The 26716-nt window shown below is 47.1% G+C and overlaps 2 protein-coding genes across 5 annotated transcripts in view; both read left to right on the forward strand.

Moving 5' to 3' along the window:
• Window positions 1-1972: 1972 nt before the first annotated feature.
• ITGA1 (integrin subunit alpha 1) overlaps window positions 1973-26716 on the forward strand; it is a 165838-nt gene continuing 141094 nt past the window's right edge. For 2 of the 3 annotated variants that reach the window (XM_084833194.1, XM_084833193.1), the window contains exon 1: window positions 1973-2269. In XM_084833194.1, the coding sequence (XP_084689320.1) occupies window positions 1981-2269 (289 nt within the window). In that variant the 5' untranslated portion in view covers window positions 1973-1980. Of the gene's footprint in view, window positions 2270-23987; window positions 24074-26716 lie in introns of those variants that run through there. The other variant, XM_084833195.1, reaches the window with a different exon arrangement.
• PELO (pelota mRNA surveillance and ribosome rescue factor) lies at window positions 17964-26632 on the forward strand. Of its 2 annotated transcripts, XR_014787582.1 has the most exons (3): window positions 17964-19178; window positions 21544-22118; window positions 23951-26632. XR_014787582.1 is itself a non-coding variant. In XM_084833196.1 (2 exons), exons 1-2 carry the CDS (start codon window positions 18453-18455, stop codon window positions 21973-21975), a joined length of 1158 nt encoding a protein of 385 aa, XP_084689322.1. In that variant the 5' UTR covers window positions 18043-18452; the 3' UTR covers window positions 21976-24190. The 2 variants fall into 2 exon arrangements, 1 of the variants encoding a protein (XP_084689322.1); XM_084833196.1 differs by having other exon boundaries at window positions 18043-19178; window positions 21544-24190.

The raw sequence follows: 26716 nt of genomic DNA on the forward strand, positions 1-26716 counted from the left end.
TCCAAAACATCTGGAGGGCACCCAGTTGGAGAAGGCTGCTATAGGAGCACAGATCTCAGCTGGACCATATAGGCTTTTGGTCTCATCGTGTTCCCATAACTCATGGGCTTCTCAATTATTCACACTGTATGCCAGTTGCAGGGGCCTGATCATATCCATTAAAGCAGGGGTGTTGAACCTTGCTCAGTCCAGGGGCCAAATTCAGTCACTGGCTACCATCAGGCAATGGTGTAGGTAGAAGCACAATCACAGTTATCAAAATGCCCAAACTAATAACAGTATCCATTCATATAATGACAATAATCAACTATAGTAGGAATAAGAACCCAGCATCCCATGGGTCTGGTATCGACTGAAGCCTTCAGCATAGTTCATAATTCTCTTGTTTATCCCATATATATATATATATACACGATAAACAAGTATATAACGAGTGTGTGTGTGTGTGTGTGTATATAAAAATATACTCACCATTATGCACTTCTGCTGATTTCACCCAAGCTGAGGGCTAAATTACATGCTGTCTGTGTAAAATGTGTAGCATGTAGCCAACCTTAACTTTTTCTTTTACATTAGTGTAAGCATGCAGGGTCCTGATCTGGATCTGGACCAATGTCCCCAGGTAGGGGGAGGTTAAACCTTCCCAGCCACTCCCACTCCCACGTACATGTACATACACACACACACACACACACACACTAAATCCCCCCACCTCAGTGTGTGTGGGTAGAGGGGGATAAATAAAGAAAAGAAACCTCAGTTGATGCTGGATCAAGCCCACACACACTTACACTAAAGTAAAAAAATAACTTCTGCTACATGCTGTGCATTTAACATAGTGCGCAGTTTAGCCCCCAGTGAGACACAGGCAAAGGGCTCTTTAAACCAACATCCCCTTGTGAACACCAATGGATGCTCAGTCATATCCCCATGACCATAAACATGAACCCCAGGTGCTCAGTCCAATGCATAAGTGAAGACACAAGTGAATGGCAGTGAGTTAACTGCTATGTGATGAAGGACCTGGATGGAACTTCTGCTGACGTTCACAGACTTCTCAATTGGTGCAGGAGTAGATCCAGTGTTGCTGGCCTTCCAACCTTTGCACAATTCAGAATGTGCCCCCTCACTAAAAAAAAGTATCCACCAAACAGGAATCTAGAGTTGCCATTAATGATGTAGCAGACAATCTTGTCGAACCATAGCCTTCTGAGAACTTCCACTGTTATTCCCAATATACTGCTGGGTAACTGAACCTGAAAGATACTGACTTGGCCATAGATTGGTTAAAGACTGGATGATACGAGGACCGTAAAGCAGTTTATGCCACCCTAAAAATGATTCACTCAGGATTCACTTCAGTGCATGAGAGAGTTTGCAGTGTTGGCCCACCCAAGTTGGATTCTGAGAACATGCTCAGAACATGAGAACTTTTTTTCTCTCCCCCCACCCCCCACTTTCCACAAAGACTTACTTTAGGGTATATGTTACAATATAGAACAGACACATGTTTTGAGACTGATGTAAGTGGACTAAAATTAAACCAATAAAGGGCCGCCTCAGTTTGGAAATGTCTTAGAATCTGAATTTAACACACACTTCTTATAATAGAGCTTTGATTTGCTTCTTGCAAAGAAGAGAGCATTTAGAAACACAGTCAGAAAGAAAGGGCGGAGGAGTGGGGGGGGGAGACATGGTCACAGGGTGGATCCCAAAACCTGCCTTCTCGCAGTCAGTATTTGGTAGAAGTTGGCTGGTTGCTGGAGACACCCATTAATTATAAGCAAGCAGATGTCCCTTTAAGGTTTGCTTTGCAGCCTGCAGACTTCAGCCTAAACACTAGCTGTTAAAGATCTGACTTTATTTGTACATGTCTCTGAGCTCTGGGATCTTGCCACATGGGGGTTTTCAAAGGCTCAGTGCCCACTTGGGATAGGGCGGGGGAGTGGGGGCTAATAAAAAGGGGGGCAATTCATCTTGATGTGTGGGGAGGGCGACTTAAAGGGTTTGAACAACAAACAGGAAATGCCTGGCTCCGCTTCTATTGCTGCTGCTGCTGCTGCTGCAGATACAAATGCAGAAAGGGACCAGAAGCAACCAGAGCAGCAACAGCACTGTGAAGTTAGCAGGCGTGAACAACAGATCCCCTGCTATTCCAGTTCATATTTTTCCTGCATGGGTTCCTTTGGCATTGCAACCTTGGGCTCCTACTCCCTGACTCCCAGCAGCAGCATCTCAGGTGTCGCTATCCCATGCCTGGTAATGGCAGGTAAGAACATCTCTCTCTCTCTTCTTATTCCTGAAGACTTTACATCTGTCAAGCTGTGATCAAAGGAAGAGGCGCGCGCACTCTCCTTTTGGATCTCCCCAGAATTGTGCAGTTCATCATTCCCACTTCTTTCACAGTCTGCCTCCTTTTGAGCCAGTGCCGGAGAGTTTTTAAAGTCAGCTTTACAACCAGTGCATTTTTGGTGACGGGAGCTGTAATGCTAAACAAAAAAAGAAAAAAAAGGGGTGGGTGGGGAATGTGGGGAGACCAAGTGGGAAATGAAAGATCATAGAATTAGCAGATGAGTAAGGAAAGGGATTAATGGGTTGACATTATGTACTTGTGTAAGTTTGTTGGTTTTCATTTCTGCAAATAATTTTGGAGAGTGAAAGATTAGGTGAACTATGTCTCCTTAACTGCACAGAAGACAAGAAAAGTGATCTACTCACTCTTTCTCCCTCGGTGTAACGTCGCCAATGAAATATGCGGTATTTCCCATTAAGGAGTTCGTGTTCTCGAGGATTTCTTGCCAGAACATAGATTCAGAGAATTCAGATTTTCCTGACACAAACCATTTCTGTTTGATCGGGGTGGGGGTGGAATTTGAGGAAATGGAAGTTGAGGGTGGGAAAGAGAAAATGAAAACAATCGTAATAGGTCATTGCTTTGTAGGTCTCAGAGGGACAATTTGGCTGAAATATGTGGGTGAAGCAAAAAAAGTGGGGGGCAGTAAAGAGTTGACAAAAGCTGAGAGTAGCCTACAAACTTTGTAGAAATCACCCAAAGGGGAAAGAAAAATATGTTTTCTATTACTCATGTCTTCTGTAATTTTTGATTGTAGTTCATTACCCACTTTCAACACATTAGTTTTATTGATTATAATGAGGCAAGTATGGGGTAAGTGGTTTAAATTCTCAACATTTGCCTTCACTTGGGGGGTCGTTCTTTGAAAATGAATATACTGCAGTTGCATTAATTCCTGATTATAGTGATCCAGGTTTCCCAAGCAATGGTGGCACTTTGCATGCCTGCATCATACTATTATATAACATCTAAAATTATAGCTTGGTACTACTCCTCTTTCTATGCTCCTGTCTGTAGAGCGATGGTGATGGTGAGAGTGGTTTTTATGCAGTGAGTGAACAGTTTCAGTACTCCATTTCTGGACTCCTTTTTCAACAACTGTTGCAAAATTTGAACTCATACCAGCCACAAGTAGTCAAATAAATTAATTTTGAAAATTACTTGGAGCTGAACATTTAAATACAAAAGCAGGCCAGTTGATATGAAGGAGTCTTGGATCTTCAAAATGATACTTGATCAACAAAGCATGCACTAACTATTAGATATCCTCCAAGTTCCTGAAAGATAGCATCAAACAAAGAGTGGAACGTTCTACTATGGATTTAGCTGGTTGTACTCTTCTCCTATGTAGAATTCATACAGGCCACAGCTGAAGACCGTAGCTTTTAACAACTATGTGCCAGCCCTTAATTTGTTTTCTCACCACTTGATTGGTCAGCCCTTGATGACTGGCAGCTAAATGTCTGAACTGACTCTTCAAAAGGGGGGCTGTAGTTCAGATAATGTGAGGTGACATAGAACTTCTGACTGACATTTGAGCCATTCATACATAAAAGTCTTTGCTGGATGCTGCATGCATCAGCTGATGAACTAAAGTGTAGACTAACCTTAGTGTTTGTTTGTTTGTTTATTATTTATTTGTTACAATTGCATCCTACCTTTTCCTCCAAGGAGCATTCATGATCCTCCTCCTCTTCATTCTATCCTCACAACAACCCTGAGAGGTAAGCTAGGCTGAGAATAAGTGACTGGCCCGAAGTAACCCAGAGAGCTTCATGTGAGTAAGGCTGAGTAAGGACTTGAACCTGGGTCTCTCCAGTGGGTCACTCTAACCACTACACCACACTGGGTCTCTCTTCCTTCCACCTATGTGCTATTTATCCTGGGTTCCACATTTACCTTTCTTACATCTAGAAACTGATCTAGTTTGAGCTTATTGAGTAACAGGTGAGACTATATTATTTCAGTTTGAGGTAAAGAAAGTGTAGAGGAAGAGGTACTTCCTTGGGCCCCCTCTTGATCATACAAAAACAGGAAATCTGATAAAAGCAGCTCATCACCGACGATCTTCATCTCTTAAAACTGTCACTTATTTTTTTTTAAAAAAACCCATTCTAAGTATCTAACTGGAGAAGAGTATCCTGAAACTCACACTGTGGTCTTAAGCATACTTCATAAGGAAGCTAAACAAACATGTTTAAGGACTGAACTTATAGGCTTGATAGGTCCAGCTACATTCCCATTTTCCTTTCCTTTCTCTCTTTGAAAATCAAACCACAGAATAAAAAGGTATGGCTTTGCATGGTGATGTCTACTCTGCATATTCTCCACTGCAGCTTCTGAACTGATGCAAGCCAAAACATAAATTTGAACTTTAAAGGTTTTCAAATTTCATTTCGATGGGATTTAACAGGACAGACTATGTAGCTGACATAAGTGAAACCTGTATATAAGGCCAAATTCTGCTCCCTAACACACAAGTCCTATTGTTTCCCTTCTAAGGTCAAAATTATAGTCCAGTGCAAATCAGCCACTTGGTGTTGTTGGGTGTTTTTTGGTTTGTTTTTTAGTGCTTTGGTTCTTTCATTTTTTTGGATTAGGCTCATCAACCCGTACACACCATATCTTTCTCAGGACAAGTATTTGACTTTCTTCAGTGTATGTGAAAAACTGGGCCACAGGAGAAGACAAATCTGGTTTCCCCTCTATTGAAAAAAATGTGTTTTTAAAAATATCTTGGATAGATTATTATTCTACATAAAACAGCGTATGCTGTGTGTAACAAACTTCTACCATATGATGCTATTTGCTTTTAAACAAGCTTCTTCTCCACGTTTTTTTTTTTGCTGTTTATCAAGTACTTTCTATTTCTATATGACAGAATAATAGTCCAGCAATTTGTTGCTTTGGGTTTTTTCGAGTACTTTAAAGTGCTCTGACAAACTTTAGATTTTGCTGGGGAGTCTTTCTTCTTGATATGGTGGTAAAGCTTGATATTAAGTATCCGTATTTTTTGTTGGCTTTTGCAAACACAGCTCAGTACTTTCCCCCAAAATACTGTTAGAGCACAATCCTATTCAAGTCTACTCAGAAGTAAGCACCATTGAGTTCCGTGGGATTTACTTCCAGGAAAGTGGGCATAGGATTGCACTCTTAACCTCTTTTTAGCATGTTAGGTGAAGGGAATGAGTGTGGACACCATTTATGGATGGACTTAGAAATAGTCCTGTTGACTATACATGTGTAAAATAATCCATAAATCTAATGTATGGACTGAAAAATTTCATAGGAAGTAAAGGGTCTATCCATAAAACATTCTGTGTATTTGAAAGAGGGTGGAAACAGGAAGTACTTTACTGGGGCTGTTCACACAACACGCTAAGCTACACACAGTGGTTGAGCGTGGGTTGTTTTGAACCCATGGGTTGTTTGATGAAGCGTGATTTATCATGTTGTCTGAATGCAGCCAGGGCAGTGTGGCTTTTTTTCTCAAACAAGCTACCTTGTTTTTTGTTGGGTTGTTCAGGATCGTGAACAAGCCACACTGCATGCTTAATAAGCCACCCTGGCTGTGTTCAGGCAATACAATAACCCACCCTGCAGAAAATGTGCTGCGTTCAGACTAGGGATGTTGGAGAATTCCTCCATGGATCTCAGTGAGGCTGAATGCCAGTGCATTCGGCCCCCCGAAATCCATGGCAGAATGAAGCCCCCCGCCCCACCACCCCGCGAAAGGCACGCGAAACAGGGCACCTACCTGGTGCCATTCGCGCTGCTTTGCGAATGGCGGCCGTGTCTGCACCTGCCATTCGCTTCTTCATTATTGCCATGATAGGCTACATAAATACTTATGTAGCCTATCATGGCTAACGCAGGGACGCCATTTGCGTCCCTGCGGAGGCCATGATAAGCTACGTAATATTTACGTAGCCTATCACGGCAAAAAAACAGGAATGCAAATGGTGGCCGCCGTAGCCACCACCATTTGTGTTCCATTTTTTTTTTTTTTTTTTGCCGTGATAGGCTACGTAAATATATATGTAGCCTATCATGGCAAAAGACAGGGATGCAAATGGTGGCGGCTACGGCGGCCGCCATTTGCGTCCCTGCACAGCCCAGTGTAGGGATGTACGAAATTGGCCTTACCTGGTTCCGCTGGGGGAGGGAGGCACTCCGTCCCTCCCCCTGGAATCCTCGCCGGCCGGCTCCGCTCTGCAGGGATTCCGTGGAGCTGCCGGCCGGCTCCGCCAGCAGCCGGACATCCGGCCACTGGCTAGCAGGGACGCAAATGGCGGCGGCCATAGCCGCCGCCATTTGCATCCCTGTAGTCAGCCGTGATAGGCTACGTAAATCTTTACGTAGCCTATCACGTCTCACTTTAACAAAAACAAAAACGCGCGTACGCAAATGGCGGCGGCTACAGCCGCTGCCATTTGCGTTCCTTATTTTGGCCCATCTTAGTCTACGTAAATATTTACGTAGACTAAGATGGGCCAAAATAAGGAACGTAAATATCGGCGGCCGTAGCCGCCACCATTTGCATACGCACGTTGTTGTTGTTTTTTTAAAGTCAGACGTGATAGGCTACGTAAAGATTTACGTAGCCTATCACGTCATTTTGTGTTTTTTTTTAACCTAGCCATGATAGGCTATGTAAATCTTTACATAGCCTATCACATCTTTTTTTTTTTTTAACACTGGAAATGGCAGCGGCGGCAGCCCGTCGGAAGACCGGCCGCCGGAGCTGCCGCTGGAGCCGCCACCGCCCAGAAGATCCGCCCCAGGTAAGTCTCATCCCGGGGGGATCCGCGGGGGGGTGGCAGGCCGTTCCACCACGGAGTTCGGGGGGCTGAATGCACTGGCATTCGACCTCACCGAGATCCGTGACGGAATTCTCTGCCATCCCTAGCCCAGTGGCCAGATGTTCGGCTGCGGGCGGCCCCAACCGGCAGCTCCGCAGAGTCGCCGCAGAGCGGACCCGGCCAGGGAGAATTTCAGGGGGAGGGACGGAGTCCGCGGATGTCCCTAGATGAAACCAGGTAAGTGTTTCATACATCCCTAGTTCAGACAACACACTAACCCATGGTTCAACAAACAACCCATGGTTCAAAACAACCCACACTCAACCACTGAGTGTGGGTTAGCATGTTGTGTGAACAGCCTCACTGTATGTTTTTTGAGGTTACAATAGATCTTACCATCCCTTAAAAGAAAAAGGCGTTTCGTGATCACATTGTGGTGTCTCGTGTTCAAACATTGTTGTAACTGAAAATGGAGTTGTAGTAAACACAAGTAGTTGTATAGTAAACATAATACTAGCATATTATGTGGATTATTGTTTTCTACTGATTCCTCCATTGCATCCTTTTTGCATAACTGGTTTGCTTGAGAAATAAGCCAAAGTTTACATAAAATTGTTTCCTAATTGCTTTCTGTGCCTTGCACAAGAATCAACTGAATTCCTTTGCTGACGACTGCAACACACTTGCCATTAAAAAGGAAGATCTTTTCAGGATATAAATTAGGTCAGTTACTTACAGTGCAGAATAGCCACCTATTTCCAACCATTCTCATTCAATTTGATAGAAAAGAAATTGCTTTCTAAAAGAAATTCAAAGGAGGATAAATTTCGGAGAAATTCTCATGGGCTGGGTTTGGGGTTCTTGTGCTGACTTTACTTGTGAGGTGGCTGAGGAGTGTTCCTGGGTGTTCTGACTGTCATTGACAGTAATCTCTGTGGCAGCCTGTAGCCTCCTCAGCTTCCTGCACTTCAGTTAAATCTGTCATGAGGAAGACATCATGAGGCAATCCCTCCCATGGGGCTTTTTCAGTTCAGAAAGTGCAGGTGGCCTGGGAGGCGCAGAGCAATGGAAAGATGTATAATAGAAAGGGAAAACACACACAGCACCCTTGGCCACCTCGCAACGATTAGGTAAGCTCAAAAATACCACAAAAAGAAATTCAAAATTCTGCCTCAAAAAAGTAGAAGCCTCATCACAGGTGATGCTGTTGCCACCTACAGAAGCACTGCAGTGAACCAAAGACCCTTAGGAAAAAAGAAAGAACATGGGCTACAACCCCTGCCAATAGTGTTTCCAATCTGTGAGTAGGGATGGCGGAGAAATCTGCCACAGACTCCAATGAGGCTGGATTCTTTGGAATCCAGCGCCCCAGAGTACGTGGCAGAACGGACTACCCTCCCGCCACCCCCCAAAATCCCCCCCGGGATGGAACCTACCTGATGGCAGCTGGTCTGGGCCGCCATCTTCCTTCCGCTGCCGGGCTGCAGAACAAAATAGCATCCGGCATAGGGGACGCCATTTGCATCCCTGCCATTGGCTGTGATTGGCTACATAAATATTTACATAGCCTATCACGGCAAAGAGTAGGGACGTAAATGGCATAATGGATGCCATTTGTGTCCCTGCCGTTGGTCGTGATTGGCTACATAATTCTTTACATAGCCTATCATGGCAAAGAGCAGGGACACATGGCATCCGCTATACCATTTACGTCCCTGCTTTAGCTGTAATAGGCCACGTAAATATTTATGTAGCCAATCACCGCCAACGGCAGGGACACAAATGGTGTCCCCTACGCTGGACGCCATTTGCGTCCACAGACCGGCTGTGGCCGGAAGTTCAGCCGCAGCTGGAGCTGGCTGGCAGCTCCGCAGACTCCCCACACAGCGGAGCCAGCCTGCGGATGCCCCTGGACCGGAACGGGGTAAGTACTTCGTACACCCCTAACTGTGAGAAACTGTTGGAGAACATCTCCTCCCCTAGGAGAAATTTGGTGAAATTCCCCCCCCCCCATTTCTCTGCCCACAAATAGGCTGGAGAATTTTGAGAGGCCATTTGTGCACAGCTCTAATCAGAACTCTACAGGAGCTATCCACAGTGCTGCCCTTGTTTGGGGGATTGGGTCCAGCACCTTGGATAGCTCCCGTAGAGTTCTGACTGAAACCCAGAGCAGATTTACAGCCCCACTGACATCGGAGCCACTAGCCTCCACTGCTGGAGTTTCAATCCAGCCCTCTGGTGTTCCCCAGAGGGCCATTTTCCTCTTCTTCCCAACTGCCAATCATTTGGTGGTTTTCTGGCTTCTGTGCAGTTCCCCTTCCCCCATTCTAAACAGTACAGGTGTACGAAATCAACTTATCCGATCCAGGGCATCCGCGGGGGGCGGAGGCAATCCGTCCCTCCCCCCGGAATCCTCCCTGGCTGACTCCGCTCTGCAGGGAGTCCGCAGAGAGTTCGCAGAGCCGCTGGCCGGGCCCATCCGCAGCCAGACTTCCCTCCGCTGCCGGGCTGCGGCTGCAAATGACATCCCGCATAGGGGACGCCATTTGTGTCCCTGCTTTAGCCGTGATAGGCTATATAAATCTTTACATAGCCTATCACGGCAAAGAGCAGGGACGCAAATGGCATCCGCTACACCATTTGCGTCCCTGCTTTAGCCGTGATAGGCTATGTAAATATTTACGTAGCCTATCACAGCTAAAGCAGGGATGCAAATGGCGTCCCCTATGCCAGACGCCATTTGCGGCAGCAGACCGGAGCAGCCGGCGGCAGGTAGGGTCCATCCAGGGAGAATTTTGCGGGGTGGCGGAGGGGAGTGGTCTGTTCCGCCACGGACTCCAGGGGGAGTTTAGAATCTTTAGAATCCGGCATCATTGGAGTCCATGGCGGAACTCTCCACCATCCCTACTAAACCGTTGAAATGCCTCTCCTAAGGCTTAGGAGCCAGTGTGGTGTAGTGGCAAGAGTGTTGGACTAGGAGCTGGGAGATCCAGGTTCTAGTCCCCACTCGGCCATGGAAGCTCACTGGGTGACTTTGAGCCAGTCACAGACTCTCAGCCCAACCCACCTCACAGGGTTGTTGTTGTGAGGATGAAATGGAGAGGAGGAGGATAATGTAAGCCGCCTTGGGTTCCTTGCAAGAGGAAAAAAGGCGGGGTATAAATGCAATAAATAAATAAATAAATAGGCATTGACACCAAAATTTTGGCGGTGTCTGTTTTGTCTTAGGCCCACCTACATTGGAATTCAGCCCACACGAGCATCTCCGAAACTGATTTCAGCCCTTGGGACTGAAAGGGATTTGACACCCAGCGTTAAAGCAAGGAACTGAAAATTCCACAATAGTTCCAAGAATTTAACTCGGACTTTATCAATAAACTATGCCAGACTGTTCTTGCAGTCATAGAACAGCACCTTATTTTGGTCATCTTTATCTGGAAAATAACAGCGCAATCCTTCCGTGCATATTTACTCTGCAGTAAGCCCTGCTGAAAGCAATGGGACTTTCTCCCAGGTATGTGTGCATAAGATTGCTGACTTGCTGTCTGATCTGACTTGTGTAAGGAACTCCCTTGTAAGCAAGTGAAGGTTTGCAATCACACAGCTCAAGACTGTATGTATTTACTTGGAAGTAAACCCTACTGAGTTCATTAAGGCTTACTCCCAAGTAAGTGTGCCCAAGATTTAGCTTATAAAAAAGGTAAGGGCAGATATGATAGAGGTGTACAAAATTAATCCTGCTGTGGAGAAAGTGGATAGAGAGACATTTTTCTCCCTCTCTCATGATATTAGAACCCAGGGTCATCCCATGAAGCTGATTGGTGGGAGATTCAGGACAGAAAAAAAGAAGTCCTTCTTCACACAGTGCATAGTTAACCTATGGAATTCACTTCCACAAAATGTAGTGATGGCCACCAATTTGGATGGCTTTAAAAGGGGTTAGACAAATTCCCGGAGAAGTCTATCAGTGGCTACTAGTCCTGATGGCTCTATGCTACCTGCAGTATCAGAGGCAGTGAGCCTATGTATACCAGTTGCTGGGGAACATGGGTGGGAGGGTGCTGTTGCACACTCATGTCCTGCTTGTGGGTTTTCCTTGGGCAGCTGGTTGGCCACTTTGTGAACAGAATGCTTGACTAGATGGACCTTGGTCTGACCCAACATGGCTCTTCTTATGTTCTTAAGACTGTAACCTAACAGTGCAATCCTATATGTATTTACTCAGAAGGACATCTCATTGAGTTGTGGGGCTTGCTCCCAAGTAAATGGATATAGGATTGGGGCTTACTCCCAGATAAGTGGGTATAGGATTTCAGCCTTGGTCTCATTGACTTTGGAATTTGTTATGTAGATTATTCATAGGATGATCCAGCTGCCAACAGTACAGGGAAGAGATGAGGGATTTTGTACGTTATGAGTTACTGGAGACTATCCACTGCACTTAACTATTTAACCCAAAAAACTGTGTGCTGATTTTATACATGCGGTATGTAAGAGAACAGTTCTACCTGCTAAACTCCATTCCTGTACAGAACTGGTTGTTCATTATGCTCATGTGCTTCACCCCCCTCCACCACAGCTTGTAGAATGCTTTAAGCTTTAATAGTGGGTTCCCACTCCCAAAGACACATCACGTAGTTGTACACAGGTGATCTATGGCATAAAATGGCCCATTGTGCATGCTTACAATTACAGAAGGACAGGGACCGAGAAAGAGGGATGTTAGTGCTGACTCCTTCCTCCTATGAGAGCCCTATGACTGTGCATGCACACTGAATGATCAGATGCTGGCTCTCTTGAACTCAGCTGTTGGCTGCCAAGGCTCTGGAGGTTTCCCAGGGGGTGGTTTGGTACCAAGTGTAATGACATTGATCCTACTTCCACTTCCTTGATGATTTGCTGAGGACATCCTTTCTCTCTTCCCTCTCCTCCATCCGTCTGTCAGTGCCATAGTACCAAGACCATAGAACTTAGTCACCTGAAACTTGGAATGCATACTAAGGGGAACTTAGGGATGTGTACCTTAACCCCAAGTTAAGGTACGCATTTTTGTTTTTTTAAAATGCATTAATTTTAATTATAGGTGGTTAAAGCCTGTAGTAACACCTTAAGTCACTAGGGGCAGACCTCCCTAATCAGCACATAACCGATTAGGGAATCCATACGGTTCAAAGCCCTGCAGTCCATATGATTTGAAGCATGGGGAGATTACTAGGCAGAGGGACAGAAGTATATACCTGCCCACTCCCCCTTGCTTTGGGGCAGCCCCTCCTCAGTGGAATGGAGTGCACAGACCGCTCCCTTATGGAGCTGTAGGAGTGCACTGCAGCAGGGGACATGCCAGCGGGCATGGCTTCACTCACAACTAGGGATGTACGAAACCACTTACCTGTTTCGTAAGTGGCATCCGCGGTGGAGGGGGGCGCTCCGTCCCTCCCTCCGGAATCCTCCCTGGCCGGCTCCACTTCGCGGCGACTCTGCGGAGCCGCCAGCCAGGTGCATCCACAGCCAGACATCCAGCTGCGGCAGGTCTGCGAACGCAAATGGCAGCCAGCGTAGCGGCCGCCATTTGCATCCCTTCGCTGAGATGTGATAGGCTACATAAATATTTACATAGCCTATCACGGCAAAGAGCGGGGACGCAAATGGAGTAAATATTTACGTAGCCTATCACAGCTCAGCAAAGGGGCGCAAATGGCAGCCATTGTAGCGGCCATTTGCGGCCGCAGCCCGGCAGAAGCCAGAGCCGCCACCGCCGCAGCTGCCGCTGCCAGAGCCACAGCCAGGTAGGCTCCGTTTTGCGGGGCTTTCATGGGGTGGTGGGGCGGGTTGCTCTGTTCCGCCATGGATTCCGAGGGGCTGAATTCACTGGAATTCAGCCTCCGTGGGATCCGTGGCGGATTTCTCTGACATTCCTGCTCACAACAGGGTGGGCACAATGTGTCCAACTCTGACTGCTACATAAGTAGGGATGTACAGACTGTGTATAATCTGCTCCATCTGTGTTTTGCAGATTGTCAGGCATCTTTCTGTCATCCGCCCACAGACAGATGCGAATCTTTTTTTTTGTCGTGTGGAGAAATATGCAAATAATTATGTAAATATTTACATAATTTACCCCAGTACGTAACATTTAGTGTATTGCCTCCATTCCATTCAGCATTTCCTTAGCAGAAACGTATGTATTTTTCTACGGATTTGTATGAGTAAATTTCGGGAAAGTAAAAAAATCATCTGAAAGTTCATGGACTCCGCGTGGCCTGAGGGGGTTGCTCTGCAACAGATTCCGCAGGTTGGATTCCTCGAAATCCACAGGGATGTCAGAGAATTCCACCACGGATCTCGGTGAGGCCAAATGCCAGTGCATTTGGCCCCCCAAAATCTGTGGCGGAACGAAGCCCCCCGCCCCGTGAAAGGCGCGCGAAATGGGACGCTTACCTGGTGCCGTTCGCGCTGCTCTGAGAATGGCGGCCGCAGATGCGGCCGCCATTCGCTTCTTCATTATCACCATGATAGGCTACGTAAATAATTACATAGGCTATCATGGCTAACGCAGGGACACCATTTGTGTCCCTGCGGAGGCTGTGATAGGCTACGTAAATATATACGCAGCCTATCATGGCAAATGACAGGGGCACAAATGGCGACAGCTACGGCGGCCGCCATTTGCATCCCTGTGTCCAAGCTCATTTTAGTCAGTCTCAAATTTCTCCAGCATCTCTATGCATATGTTTGGCTGAAAGGTTTGCTGTATCAAACTAAGAGCTGTTCCAACCCATGCAAAATCTATAATAAAAGAGGATGTGTGTCTGTCTGTCAGCGCCGTAATACCAAGACTGTGAAACCTAAACACCTGAAATTTGCATGCTTACTAAGGGACCCTAGGGGTGTGAACCTCTGGATTATTTTTTTTAAAAAAAAACACCACCACCACATTAATTTTAATGGGTCGGTGTGTTTGAAGCCTGCAGTACTATCTTCCGTCAGACTTCCCTAACCAGTCCATAGCTTTGAAGTGTACCTTTGCTTGAAGGTTTTACTGTATCAACCTAAGGGCTACTTCAAACTGTGTGAAGCTGGGTCCATTCACTAATGTTTCATATTGGGGGGCTTCATAACAGCCTCTCCCTCTGCATCTCAGTTATCACAAGTAGTTCAGCCCCATCCCTTATCCCCAATGAACGACTCAAAGGCCTGCCACATTCCTTGGCAAAAAGGAGGCTCTGTGCTCCCTTTACACCACCCCTGTGGTGTGGAATCTGACCCTTGGAGGTGACAGCCTGCCCTATCCTATTCCCTTCTTGTAGGGAGCACCACACTTTAAGAAGGATGCAGACACTCTGGACAGGGTTCAGAGGAGGGCAACGAAGATGATCAGGGGACTGGAAAAAAAGTCCTCTGAGGACAGACTGAAAGAACTGGGCATGTTTAGCCTTGAGAAGAGTAGACTGAGGGGAGATATGATAGCTTGAAAGTACTTGAAAGGTTGTCCCAGAGAGGAAGGCCAGGATCTCTTCTCGATCATCCCAAAGTGCAGGACACGGAATAATGGGCTCAAGTTACAGGAAGCTAGATTCCGGCTGAACATCAGGAAAAACTTCCTGACTGTTAGAGCAATACATCAATGGAACCAATGACCGAGGGATGTGGTGGGCTCTCCCACACTGGAGGCATTCAAGATGAAGCTGGACAGCCATCTGTCAGGGATGCTTTGACTTAGATTCCTCCACTGAGCAGGGGGTTGGACTCGATGGTCTTATAGGCCCTTTCCAACCCTACTATTCTATGATTCTATGTGTGTATCCAGACATGTTCTCTTGCTGGGCCTACAAATTACTTCTGGGGCTGTTTTTTATGGGAGACACACTGTGCATGCACACTCGTGGAACCTACTGTGGATGGAGTATTGCATGGAGTCTAAGGAATAAGTGTAGAGCCCCACACCTCCAACCACAGTGAATGTGCGGCGCCCAGTGCATTCCCTTGATTATTCAGCACCTGAGTAAGGCTTCCAGTAAATGTGGGTAAACAGACCCCGGCAGACTCTCCAGATGTTTGGCCTAGAACTTTCATCAGCCCTTGCCAGCATAACCAGTAGTGATAGGAGTTGTAAGCCAAAACATTTGGAGGGCCGTAAGTTGCCCACCCCTGCTTTAGCATGTTAGAACAATGTAGGTAAGAGAAGTCATCTAGCTGGTTCCGTAACGCATAGAAAAAGTGCCCAAAACATTGCCCTTGCTACATAGTACCTGGATAAGGCGTTCCAGAGTACCAGCTCTGGTTTTTGAGGGCCCTTGGGCAAGGCACCCTCAATGGGGCCCCTCCCTCAGTGAGTCTCCTTTCCCACCAGCATTGTCACCAGCTGCTATTGCTCCTCCTCCCCCTTCTCATCATTGCTACCACTTGCTTGCTTGGCAGGCAGAGAGCCAGGGAGCAAGGAGGCCGTGGCATCTACTGCTCTTCCTTCTCCCCACCACTGTTGTGCGGGCCAAAGTGAGAGGCAGGTGAACAAGCAGCTTGCAATGGTATGAGCAACTCCAGAGGGCTCTTGTCAGTGGACCCCAGGTGGGACATCGGCCCTCAGTAGGTGCCCAACCATGCCTACCCTTGACACTGGCCCTGGCCTTCCACAGTGAGTGCAGGCTTGTACAAACGAGTTCCAGGCATTACGCAACACCCAGAGAAGGCTTCCAATACATGTAGAATGGTATCAATCTTTGCCTCAAACAACGTTTCAGATGACTGCCTGAATAAAATAGACGAACATGGTGCTGTCACATGAAATTATAAAAATGATGGCATACCTTAAAGAAGTCCCCAACCAGATGTTATTTTGGAACAAGGTGTGTACAATTATGCGGTGCAGTTGATCATTAAAACAGTGAACAGTTTTCCCAGATTTTTTCCATGCACATGTCTCTGCACCGTAACAGATTTTTCTGGCATCATGTTGGCACTGTTATTGCATTGCAAGGGTGCAGTGATCTGAGAGGAATTAAAACCACAATCAGACACAACTTTGAGCAAAAAACACCACTTACTGAGACAGCAGTAAGACTGCTAAAGTTGTGGAAGGCTAGATGTTCAACATGTTTACCCTCAAACCTGACTGCAGTTTATAAGTTTTCTACGCCAGCAGAATTTAGTGTTTCATCTGCATTTAAAGAACTGTAAGGGGCACTGAATCACCACTAGCTTCAGCCAGATGAATCAGGAAGCCATGGGCAGAAAATAAAGGCAGTTTGTGGATTGCTAGGAAGGCGTTCCACTATTCTGGTGATATAATAACCTGCTTAGAAACTGAAAAGGTGTCAAAAAGGCGATTCTCGGTCTTCAATATATATTCTGCAAAGGTAGCAGAAAACCCTGTTACTGGAAACTAAGTATTCCAATCACAGGCATCCAGTTACTAAGCGAGAGAAATGCTTTATTTCCAACCAGGGCTGGCTTCAGGGGTAAGCATGGTTGGGCACATGCCATGGGTGCCCAACCATGCCAGGTGCCACTGCAACCTGCTTCTTCACCTACCTCTTGCTCTGGCCCAGACAATGGCTGTGGTGAGAAGGTGCCAGCGTAGATGCCTCCGCCTGCTTGCTGACTGGCTGTCTGCCTGTCAAGCACGTAGTAGCAATGATGAGTCAAAAGGGCGAGGACTGAGGAGCAAGGGCAGCTGCTGTGCTGACAACAGTGGTGAGAAGGCAGGTTCACTGAGGGAGGGGGCCCATTGAGGATGTTTTGTCCAGGGCCCTCAAAAAACTGGACCCGGCACCATCTCCAACTCTGGATTTTTGATAGCTGGAGAGATGCAGTTGTGCAGGATGTGTGGTACCTAGGTCCTCTGTCTATTTTGGAATCATTTTCTTACAAATGTGGTCCTATTCCCCCCACCCCCACTACCGGCCTTGCCCTGTGTTGAAGAGCAGGAACTTGAAGAAAACCAGGCTGCGTTCAAAAAACCAAACTTGTCCATGTTACAATCCATATACGGTAATACTTTTATTAGGCCAACTCCATGATCACAAAAAATTGTGCAAGCTTTCGAGATCTCCAGATCTCTTTCATCAGGCAAGATGTTATAAAGAGCGGGGTGGGGGGGTGTCAGGGAAGAGTCTTCCTGGGCCCCATCTACATGAGCCTTTTACTCCGGGTCGGCGGCGAGTCGAGGACCCTCGAGATAGACGAGTGTCTCCCCACCCCCACCTGCTCTTTGTAAGACCTTGTCTGATGAGGAAATTTGGAGGCCTCCGAAGCTTGCACCTTTTGGTGGCCTTTGGACCGGCCTCATAAAGGCGCGCCGCATATCCTCGGGGATGAGCGTCACCTGCCCGTCGTCGTCTTTCTCTACGTCCTTCCGCACCAGCTTCATCCTGGCTGGGCGCCACCAGACGGGCTGTGGGGTTTTTCTTATGGCCAACACGGCTGCCTTTGTGTGTGTGTGTGTGTGTGTTTTGTTTTCTATCCGTGTTAGACAACACAAACGTTCAAGCGTTCCACTGATGGGCGAAATACCGTAATGCGAATTGAATAAACGTGCACACTGCAATGGGTGGCCTCCAACGTTGGTGCAAACGAGGGCAGCGCTCCTGGGGGAGCCCAAACTCCAGGTCGCTGCAACCGCCGGCGGGAATACGCGAAATTCACTAGCGCCGCAACCCTACAGTCCCCCTCTCCCCGCGCTACCGAGCTTCCCGGGAAAAGGATCTGGCGTTTATGGCACCGCCCGTCCTCCCCCCTCACCTCCTGCCGAAGGGAGCAGACTCGCCCCTCCTCCTCCTCCTCCCGCAAGTCGCGGCTCGAGGCCGACTGGCAGCACGGGCTCAGCCAGCCAGCGCCTGCCTTGTGCGCCGTCACGTGCGAGGCCAGCCTGGCCCGACTCCTCCTCCCCGCGAGCACTGTCACGTGTAGCCTCCCCGCTCCTGAGGCTGCCCGACTCCTCCTCTTCCTCAGTCCGTCTCCCGGCTCGGGCTCCTTCCCCCACCAGCCGGCCGCGCGTCCGGCGTGGGGAAGGTTTGAGTGCAATGACTCGCGGAAGCGGCTGGTGATGCCGGGACGCGGTTGGGGAGCCTCGCGCCGCCGCCGCCGCGACGAGCGAGCCGAACGGCCCCCCTCGCCGTGAGGGAGCCGCGGAGCCCCGCCGCCACCCCGCGGCCGGTAGCGGGAGCAGAGCGGCCTGGTGGCTGGCGCCGCGCGGGCCCTCCGGCCGGAGACGAGGCCTGAGGAGGGAGGGAGGCGAGGCGCGCCCCGCGTCTTTACGCGCGCCCGGCTGCCTTGGCGAGCCCCCAGCGCGCCCAGCCAGGATGAAGCTGGTGCGGAAGGACATCGAGAAAGACAACGCCGGGCAGGTGACGCTCATCCCCGAGGAGCCCGAGGACATGTGGCACGCCTACAACCTGCTGCAGGTGGGCGACAGCCTGCGGGCCTCCACCATCCGCAAGGTGCAGACGGAGTCGGCCACGGGCAGCGTGGGCAGCAACCGCGTCCGCACCACGCTCACGCTCTGCGTGCAGACCATCGACTTCGACTCGCAGGCGTGCCAGCTGCGCGTCAAGGGCACCAACATCCAGGAGAACGAGTACGTCAAGATGGGCGCCTACCACACCATCGAGCTGGAGCCCAACCGCCAGTTCACGCTGGCCAAGAAGCAGTGGGACAGCGTGGTGCTGGAGAGGATCGAGCAGGCCTGCGACCCGGCCTGGAGCGCCGACGTGGCGGCCGTGGTGATGCAGGAAGGGCTGGCCCATGTCTGCCTGGTCACCCCGAGCATGACGCTGACCCGCGCCAAGGTCGAGGTGAACATTCCTCGCAAGCGGAGGGGCAACTGCACGCAGCACGACCGGGCCCTGGAGAGGTTCTACGAGCAGGTGATGCAAGCCATCCAGCGCCACATCAACTTCGACGTGGTCAAGTGTGTCCTCGTGGCAAGCCCGGGCTTCGTGAGAGAGCAGTTCTGCGACTACATGTTCCAGCAGGCTGTCAAGATGGACAACAAACTCTTGATGGAGAACCGCTCCAAGTTCTTGCAGGTAAATACTAACCAAATTCAAGGCAATGAATTCTGTAAAATTCCAGGGAAGGACAATCCTTGTATAGTGGAATGGTATGGATTATATAACCTGCTGGCTGGGAATTATGGGAGTTGCAGCCCCAACACATCCAGAGGGTGCCAGGGTGGGGAAGCCTGGATTAAATCGATTGGTGTATATAAATATTTAGGTTCACATATAGTTATCAAAATAGCTTCAAAATAGTAATATATACATTATGTCCAAATTGACAAAACAATTAAAGACCTCTAAGCAGCAAAAAAAAGTTTATAAGAATTAGTATCCATGTTAATATATTCAGTTACATAAGTCAGAATAGCATCCAAATACTTTCAAATGATTCACACTGTAATTTACCCCCCTGTAAATAAATGTATTTAGTCATTTAGATGTTATCTCTTTTGGAGCCATACTGTTGTTGTTTTCAAACACTTAAATTTTAGCCTGGTCAGGGTAGGTATCAAGTATTTCAGGCTGGATGGATTGAGTTCCTGCCTCTGAAGTTTTCAGTCCTTAAGCATGCATACTTCAAAGTAAGTCTGTTGAATTCTGTGGGACTTGCTTCTAAATAAACATGTTTAGAATTGAGTTGCAAATCAAGTAGAAGGGAAAATGTAAGGAAAGTAGTTAATGTTCTAATAGACTTCAGCATCAGATGATGATCTAATCCAATCCCCTGTTGCTGTTCAGGCTGCAGGCCTGTAGATACCCACTTAGGAACATAGAACACTTACTTGAGAGTAAGCCCCATTGAACTCAGTGGGATTTGCTTCTGAGTAAGCATGTAACACAGGTAATCACTCACCCTGCGTCCTTTTTGTGATATAAGAGTTTTAAAATAACTTGAAGCTTACCTAGTCTATAGACTGATTGAAAGAACTAGAAAATTAATCTGTCTATGTATTTATGAGCCTTCTCTGGAATTGTATATACTTGTAAGCCTACAAACCCATGCTACAGCTATTGGCATAAAAAGTGATGAGATTAATAAAAAATATAGCTTTAAAGTATGGCCAAATAAATATTGGTCATTGAAAAGGAAACAATAGTCTGTGGAGTTTTGAATGTAAATTCATCATACCTTCTATTTAATGTTGTTTCTAACAGCTTGTCCATGTTTGAAAGGAAAATGCAAGCAGGCATCTAACACCAGTGTAGTTTCCCCAGTGTTTAAGGGAACAATTCTATCTAGATAGGCGGCTGCCTCCGAACTCGGAGGCGACTGCCTATCCAAAGCAGGGCAGGAGACGCACTGAGGGGATTGTTCCGTCCACGCATCTCCTGCCCTGCTTTTTTGGATAGACAGCCGATTGCGGCTGTCAAGCTGCGGGATGACAGTGGGGAAGGAGGCTGCTGTACAACACATAGGATGTGTGGTACAGGCACTTACGCTCTCCCCGCCCTGGAACGCCCCCAGCCACGCCCCTTTTGAGCTGCTCTGGGCTGCTCTTGCGAGTGTGGAGGACAGGGCTGTCCCACGCTGCCTCAGTTCCCAGAAAACAATGTATCCTATGGCCGTCTAGCCGCTGTCCAGTGGCCATAGGATTGCTCCCTAAGATTCTTAAATATTGACATTCTCATTTCACATATCTAAAGTATTTTTTTGTAATGTTAGCAGAGAGTATCTCTCTTTTAAGCAATGACCAATATGTTTTCTTTTAGTTAAACCCACTTATCCTGGCTTAGGTTATACGGAATACAAAAATAAAACACCCTGTAGTAGCCCTTTTATTTATCCCCAGTTATTAAAAGCCTGACTGGAACATTTAAATGCTTGGAACTTTGGAAACAAATTCCCAAGATAAGGAGCCAGTGAGGTTGTATCCCATTGCGGTCGAATATTGGAGATACTGTTAAGGACTGTTCTTGGATGGTTATAGAGTTTGTGAAGTAGTGTATGGAGCTTGATTCCGTGTTTGTTTACTCAAAGTATGTTGCACTAGGTTCAGTGAGACTTACTGCAGAGTAAGCGTCCTTAACATGACAGTCCTTCAGACTGTTCATAAATAGTGAATTCTTCTTCATGGTATGAGCATCCTTAAAACATCCAGTTCAAAAAAGCTAGTTGTTTAATGAGAACTGTGTTTTGATATATTTAGCAAAGACAGGGCTAGGGCAGAATTCAAACAGGAGGATGCAGCTGAACGTGAAATCCTTTTTGAAGGCTATAACAATTTTTGAGGTTAGTAAATATTTTTTCTTTCCTAGCAAGAAATCATTACATTGCTTATTTTCTTGCATTAAAAAAAAACTGCTCTGTTTTCAAAGAGTTCAAATTTCAAAAGAGAACCAACTAGTTATCAAAATGGTCAGAATGTGTTTTCTGTTATTTTTCTTGCTTTAGGTACACTCTTCCTCTGGACACAAATACGCATTGAAAGAAGCTCTGTGTGACCCAGCTGTTACTAGTCGACTTGCTGATACTAAAGCAGCTGGTGAAGTCAAAGCCTTGGATGATTTCTACAAGATGCTACAACATGAGCCTGACAGAGCATTTTATGGTCTCAAGCATGTGGAACAGGCCAATGAAGCCATGGCTGTTGATACCTTATTGATTAGCGATGAACTTTTTAGGCATCAAGATGTGGCTACTCGCAGTCGGTACGTCCGGCTAGTAGATAGCGTGAGGGACAACATGGGCACTGTTCGCATCTTCTCTAGTCTTCATGTGTCTGGGGAACAGCTTGGGCAGCTGACAGGTGTAGCTGCAATTCTGCGTTTTCCTGTTGCTGAGCTGTCTGATCAGGAGGATGAATCTAGTTCTGAAGAAGATTGATGATAGTGTACTCATTCACTCTTGTTATCTTACCAGCTGGCAAGACTACTGTAGTGGGGAGTCTTTTCTCCCAAGTATAATATGCCTCTTTACCATGCCTTACAAAAAACAATGGGAACACTATTTTTAAAGTGACTGACAAGGTGAGCGTCTAGTGTACTGCATATTTATATATTTTTCTTGTTGCAGTGGTAGCGATTATGATCATTCTCTTCTAGCAAAACTGGACTGACCGACATAACTAATTGGCAGGCCTCGTTGGTGCTTTGTGGAACATGTAAAAATAAATAAACTGATGCCAAGAAAGAAGATACCATCTTGCTTAAGTGTTTTCTATAATTTGCAAAAAGAGTTTTCATGTTCCCTTATCCCCTTGACCTCGTTGGACATTTTTCAAAGCCAAGAGTGTTTCGTTAGTAGGGATAACTGTCTGAGACAACTGTAAATCTAATTTAGAGTACAATCCTATGTATGTTTAGCCAGAAAAAATTCCTACAATGCCCAGCATTCCCCCAGCCAGCATGCTGACTGGGGAAATACTGGGAGTTGTAGGACTTCTTTCTGTCTAAACATACATAGGATTGTGCCCTTAGTCTTTTGTTTTGTGTCTGAAATATATTGACTTGTCCTGTAGTTATTGAGGAGTTCAGAGTTTTAGAGCCGCAGTCCCCAACCTTTTTGGCACCAGGGACCGGTCTCGTGGAAGACAATTTTTCCATGGAAGGGGGGGGGGGGGGGAATGGTTTCGCTGGCGGACTTCCGGCCGCTGGGACGCAAATGGCATCTGCGTAGCGGACACCATTTGCGTACCTATTCTTTGCAGTAATAGGCTATGTAAAGATTTACGTAGCCTATTACTTGAAGAACGGGCGCAAATGGTGTCCGTTACGTGGACACCATTTGTGTCCCAGCAGCCAGAAGTCCGCCGGTTCGCAGCTCCGCAGACTCACCGCGGAACCGGCCAGGGCCAGCGAGGATTCCGGGGGGGAGGGACGGATTGCCTCCCCCCCCCCCCCGGTGGACCCAAGGTAAGGGGGTTTTGCACACCCCTACTGCGGCACGGTTGCTAACAGGCCACAGACCGGTACCAGTCCACAGCCCAGGAGTTGGGGACCCCTGTTTTAGAGCACAATCCTGAGGGCTTGCTGCTTGACCGACAGAGGGCTCCACGATAAGAGCTCTCTGTCTATCCTGTGCCCTGCCAGAAAGACACTGCTCCCGTCTCACCCGCCAGCCTCCACTGCCGGGCCACTGTGGGGAAGGGGGGAAGAGGACGGAGGTGAAAATGCCTCCTGTTCCTCCTTTTCTCTCTGCTCATTTACCTGACTTTTTAGAATCCTGCAGATCCTGAACTCTCTTCCTCCCTCTCCTTTCCATGCACCAGCAGGCCCCCTTTTCTCCCTCTCCAGCATCTCTTATGATGTCACTGTTGAGACCTCCTTTGCAATTGTAGCTTTCTCTATGGCAGCGGAGGAGATCTGCACCATCCTATGACTTTCCAGACACTGTATGGGAGCCATAGGATTGCTCTTGTATTCGTAACAACTAGCCATTTAAAACTTCCTCTTAGCAAAAATGATGTTTGAAATTCTTAGGATTTTAAGCAGTGTGTTATAGTCACTATTATTGGGCAGTAGAGGTCATCTGTGACCTTTCTTTGACTTATCCATATTTTATTAAATATTGTCAAACTATCATAATATGAGTGAGCCAGTGTGTTGTAATGGATAGAGGGTCGGACTGGGATGCGACATTTGGGTTCTAGTCCCCACTTGGCCATGAAGCTTACTAGGTGACTTTGGGCCTGTTAGCAACTCTGAGCCTAACCTACTTTACAGGGTTGATGTGAGAATAAAATAGAGAGGAGGAGGAACCTTGAGTTCCTTGCAAGAGGGAAAAGGGCAGGATATAAATGTAATGATAAAAAAATAATATTACGAGGGAGTCAACCATTACAATTTTTGGCTCTTTTCAGGTTCAGATGCAACTGAAGTTGTTCTAATTTGGTTCCAGTTCAAGCCAACAAAAGTTCAGTAACCAGTTTGGCACACAGCACAACCAATCCGTTCAGTTCCAGTTCATATGAGAAAATTTAAATGTAAGGCAAATTATCTATAATCATACATGGTGAGATGGAGCAAGCTAATAGGTATTAAAATGTTGCAACGATCAGCAACTCTGAAGCATGCATGAAAACAATAAATTACAAGTAATTAACAAAGAATTGCTCATTTATTTGTACTGTTCGATTTGTACAATCGGAGACATGTGTAATAGGTGAAAAAACAAATCAAATTATTTTTTAAAGAGGAAGAGATGAACTGAATAAATCACAGAACTGTCACTGGATAGTCAACTTCATGATTATATGTTTTTAGCTGATTGAATAAGACTAGGAAAACAAAGAATGATCAGCCTTAGGTTGTTCAAATCATCTTTAAGCCCCTGGGAAGCAGAAAACCCCAGAGAGGCAGCCCAGAATTGGAAGACTTTCCCCAATGAGCCTTATCCCCTCACTCTTTGCTCCCCTTTGCCTGGACTGCAGGACTCCTTCAGGCTTCCTGGGCCATGGAGAGCCTGCACGCTTAGGACAGTATCCAGTGGTATCATTCCACAAACTCAAATAGCACCAACGGAGGTCCATCAAATCTTTCAGTGGCACAACCAGTTACGTATTGTGCTAGTGGAGCATGCACTAGCAGCGCACATGGCCCACTCCTGAAAGTGGCTGTGCAACCTCTTGCACAAGTGGCTGCATAAGCGGAACTTTAGTTGGATCCCTTTCGCATAGTTCGGAACCTAGTTTCTGCTAGTGCAATGTCATTGGCACTCATGGAATGACACCGGCGGATGCTGCATTAACCTCTCTCATTCTCAGGGCCTGGACTAGGCTAGTAGACTGCTGCATTGTGCACTCTGAACACTTAGCCACCTCAGATGCATTAACAGTACACCAGCCGCCTAGAGAGGCTGAGCATAGCAGCATGGGGGAGGTACTCCAGTAGACAGCAGTGCTGTCTTCCCACCTTTCAGATAGGTCCACTGCACACCTTTAAGTTTGTCACCTCTCCCATCAAGATTTGTGTTAATACCTATTCATTTGAATGAGCCCTGTTTAATCCGTAACTGCTATTCCTGTCTTTCTGTAATCTTTTCAGTTGAGGGTTCAGAAGAGGGCAACAAAGATGATCAGGGGACTGGAAACAAAGCCCTATGAAGAGAGACTGAAAGAACTGGGCATGTTTAGCCTTGAGAAGAGAAGACGGGGGGGAGATATGATAGCACTCTTCAAGTACTTGAAAGGTTGTCACAGAGAAGAAGGCCAGGATCTCTTCTCGATCATCCCAGAGTGCAGAATAATGGGCTCAAGTTACAGGAAGCCAGATTCTGGCTGAACGTCAGGAAAAACTTCCTGACTGTTAGAGCAATAACTCAATGGAGCCAATGACCTAGGGAGGTGGTGAGCTCTCCCACACTGGAGGCATTCAAGATGAGGCTGGACAGACATCTGTCAGGGATGTCCGCTACCATGTGCAAACCCTTCGCACGCTCCTTGGAGACACCAGCGAGGAGAGCACGAGGGGTTTGTGCGCAGTGGGAGTTCCCACTGGCACTGCTGCCACGCCACCATGATCAGATGGCTGCTTCTCCCCCTCCCAGGTCCTGAGAAGGGAGGAAGCAGCCATTTGTGCAGAAAGACCTCAGGGCCAGGAGGGAGAAGAAAAGCCTCACACACAGTGGCCCTGCCGCTGTGCACAAAATGGAGGATGGAGCACTGCTCCCGTCTCACCCGCCAGCCTCCACTGCCGGGCCACTGTGGAAAAACAGAAAATCCACCAGCAGGCTCGACTTGGGCTAGCTGGTGCATGTCAGACTGGAGTCTGGGGGGTTGAACCATTGAAAGTTCACCAAGCTCCACCCCACAAATGAATTCCTCCAACATCCCTATCTGTACTGTAACTTTTGTGTTGATCAAGCCTCTGTCACAAAGGGGAAGCAGATCTCCAGTCCAATCCCTACCTAAGGGTTACCAGATCAAACCTTTGAAGGCAGCACACAGACTCCTTTACAAACCCAAAGTATATAAATCCAGACACTGGTTTTATGTGCTCATTCTGGTGGAGCCAGTGTTTGCGTTCACACCTAAGCCAAGCCATGGTTTATATTATTAGCCATGGTTTGTTGCTTTAGCTTTGAATTGTCTTGAAGATGAGAAAACTGCGGCTTGTTCTCGTTGATTCTGGTTTCTTTTTCTCCCACCCATTTTGCTGGCCTTCAGAGCAGTTTTGTTTGCAGACACCTCTTGTTCAGGGTGGACAACAGCTCAAACAAACCAGCAATAAACCAGAGTTGGGTTCGGACTCCTTGAAAAGCTATGATTTAAACAAGCCAGACTTTATAAGCCAACAGCAAGCCATAGCTTCCATTTGTGGTTTGTAGCTGGTTAACAAGCATGGTTTGTTTGCAGGGATGGGTTCAGACACAATTGACAAGCCAGATTTCTTATTTCTACAAACCGCACCATGGTTTAGCATTATGTGTGAATGAGCCCAGTGAGTGCAGTACATCAGGTGTTTCATTGTTGAATCCTTATGTGGAACCAATATCAAGATTATTGTTTTTTCCAGTTCAGGAAAAAATAAAGGTTCATTCCAGGTTTTGGTTCAGGTTCAGTTTGATCTCTTGGATATAAAAATGACACTTCTCTCATGGCTTTCTTGTAGATAAAGCGCAGTTCTTA

Source organism: Heloderma suspectum, chromosome 2 (genome assembly GCF_057233095.1).
Source record: "Heloderma suspectum isolate Gila_16-S chromosome 2, 16-S_ref, whole genome shotgun sequence".
In the NCBI taxonomy this organism is placed as follows: Eukaryota; Metazoa; Chordata; class Lepidosauria; order Squamata; family Helodermatidae; genus Heloderma; species Heloderma suspectum.

Coding starts and splice junctions, on each gene's coding strand:
- PELO (XM_084833196.1), top strand. CDS start 18,453: ATGAAGCTGGTGCGGAAGGACATCGAGAAAGACAACGCCGGGCAGGTG. Junction 19,179..21,543: donor ACCGCTCCAAGTTCTTGCAG/GTAAATACTAAC, acceptor TTCTTGCTTTAG/GTACACTCTTCCTCTGGACA.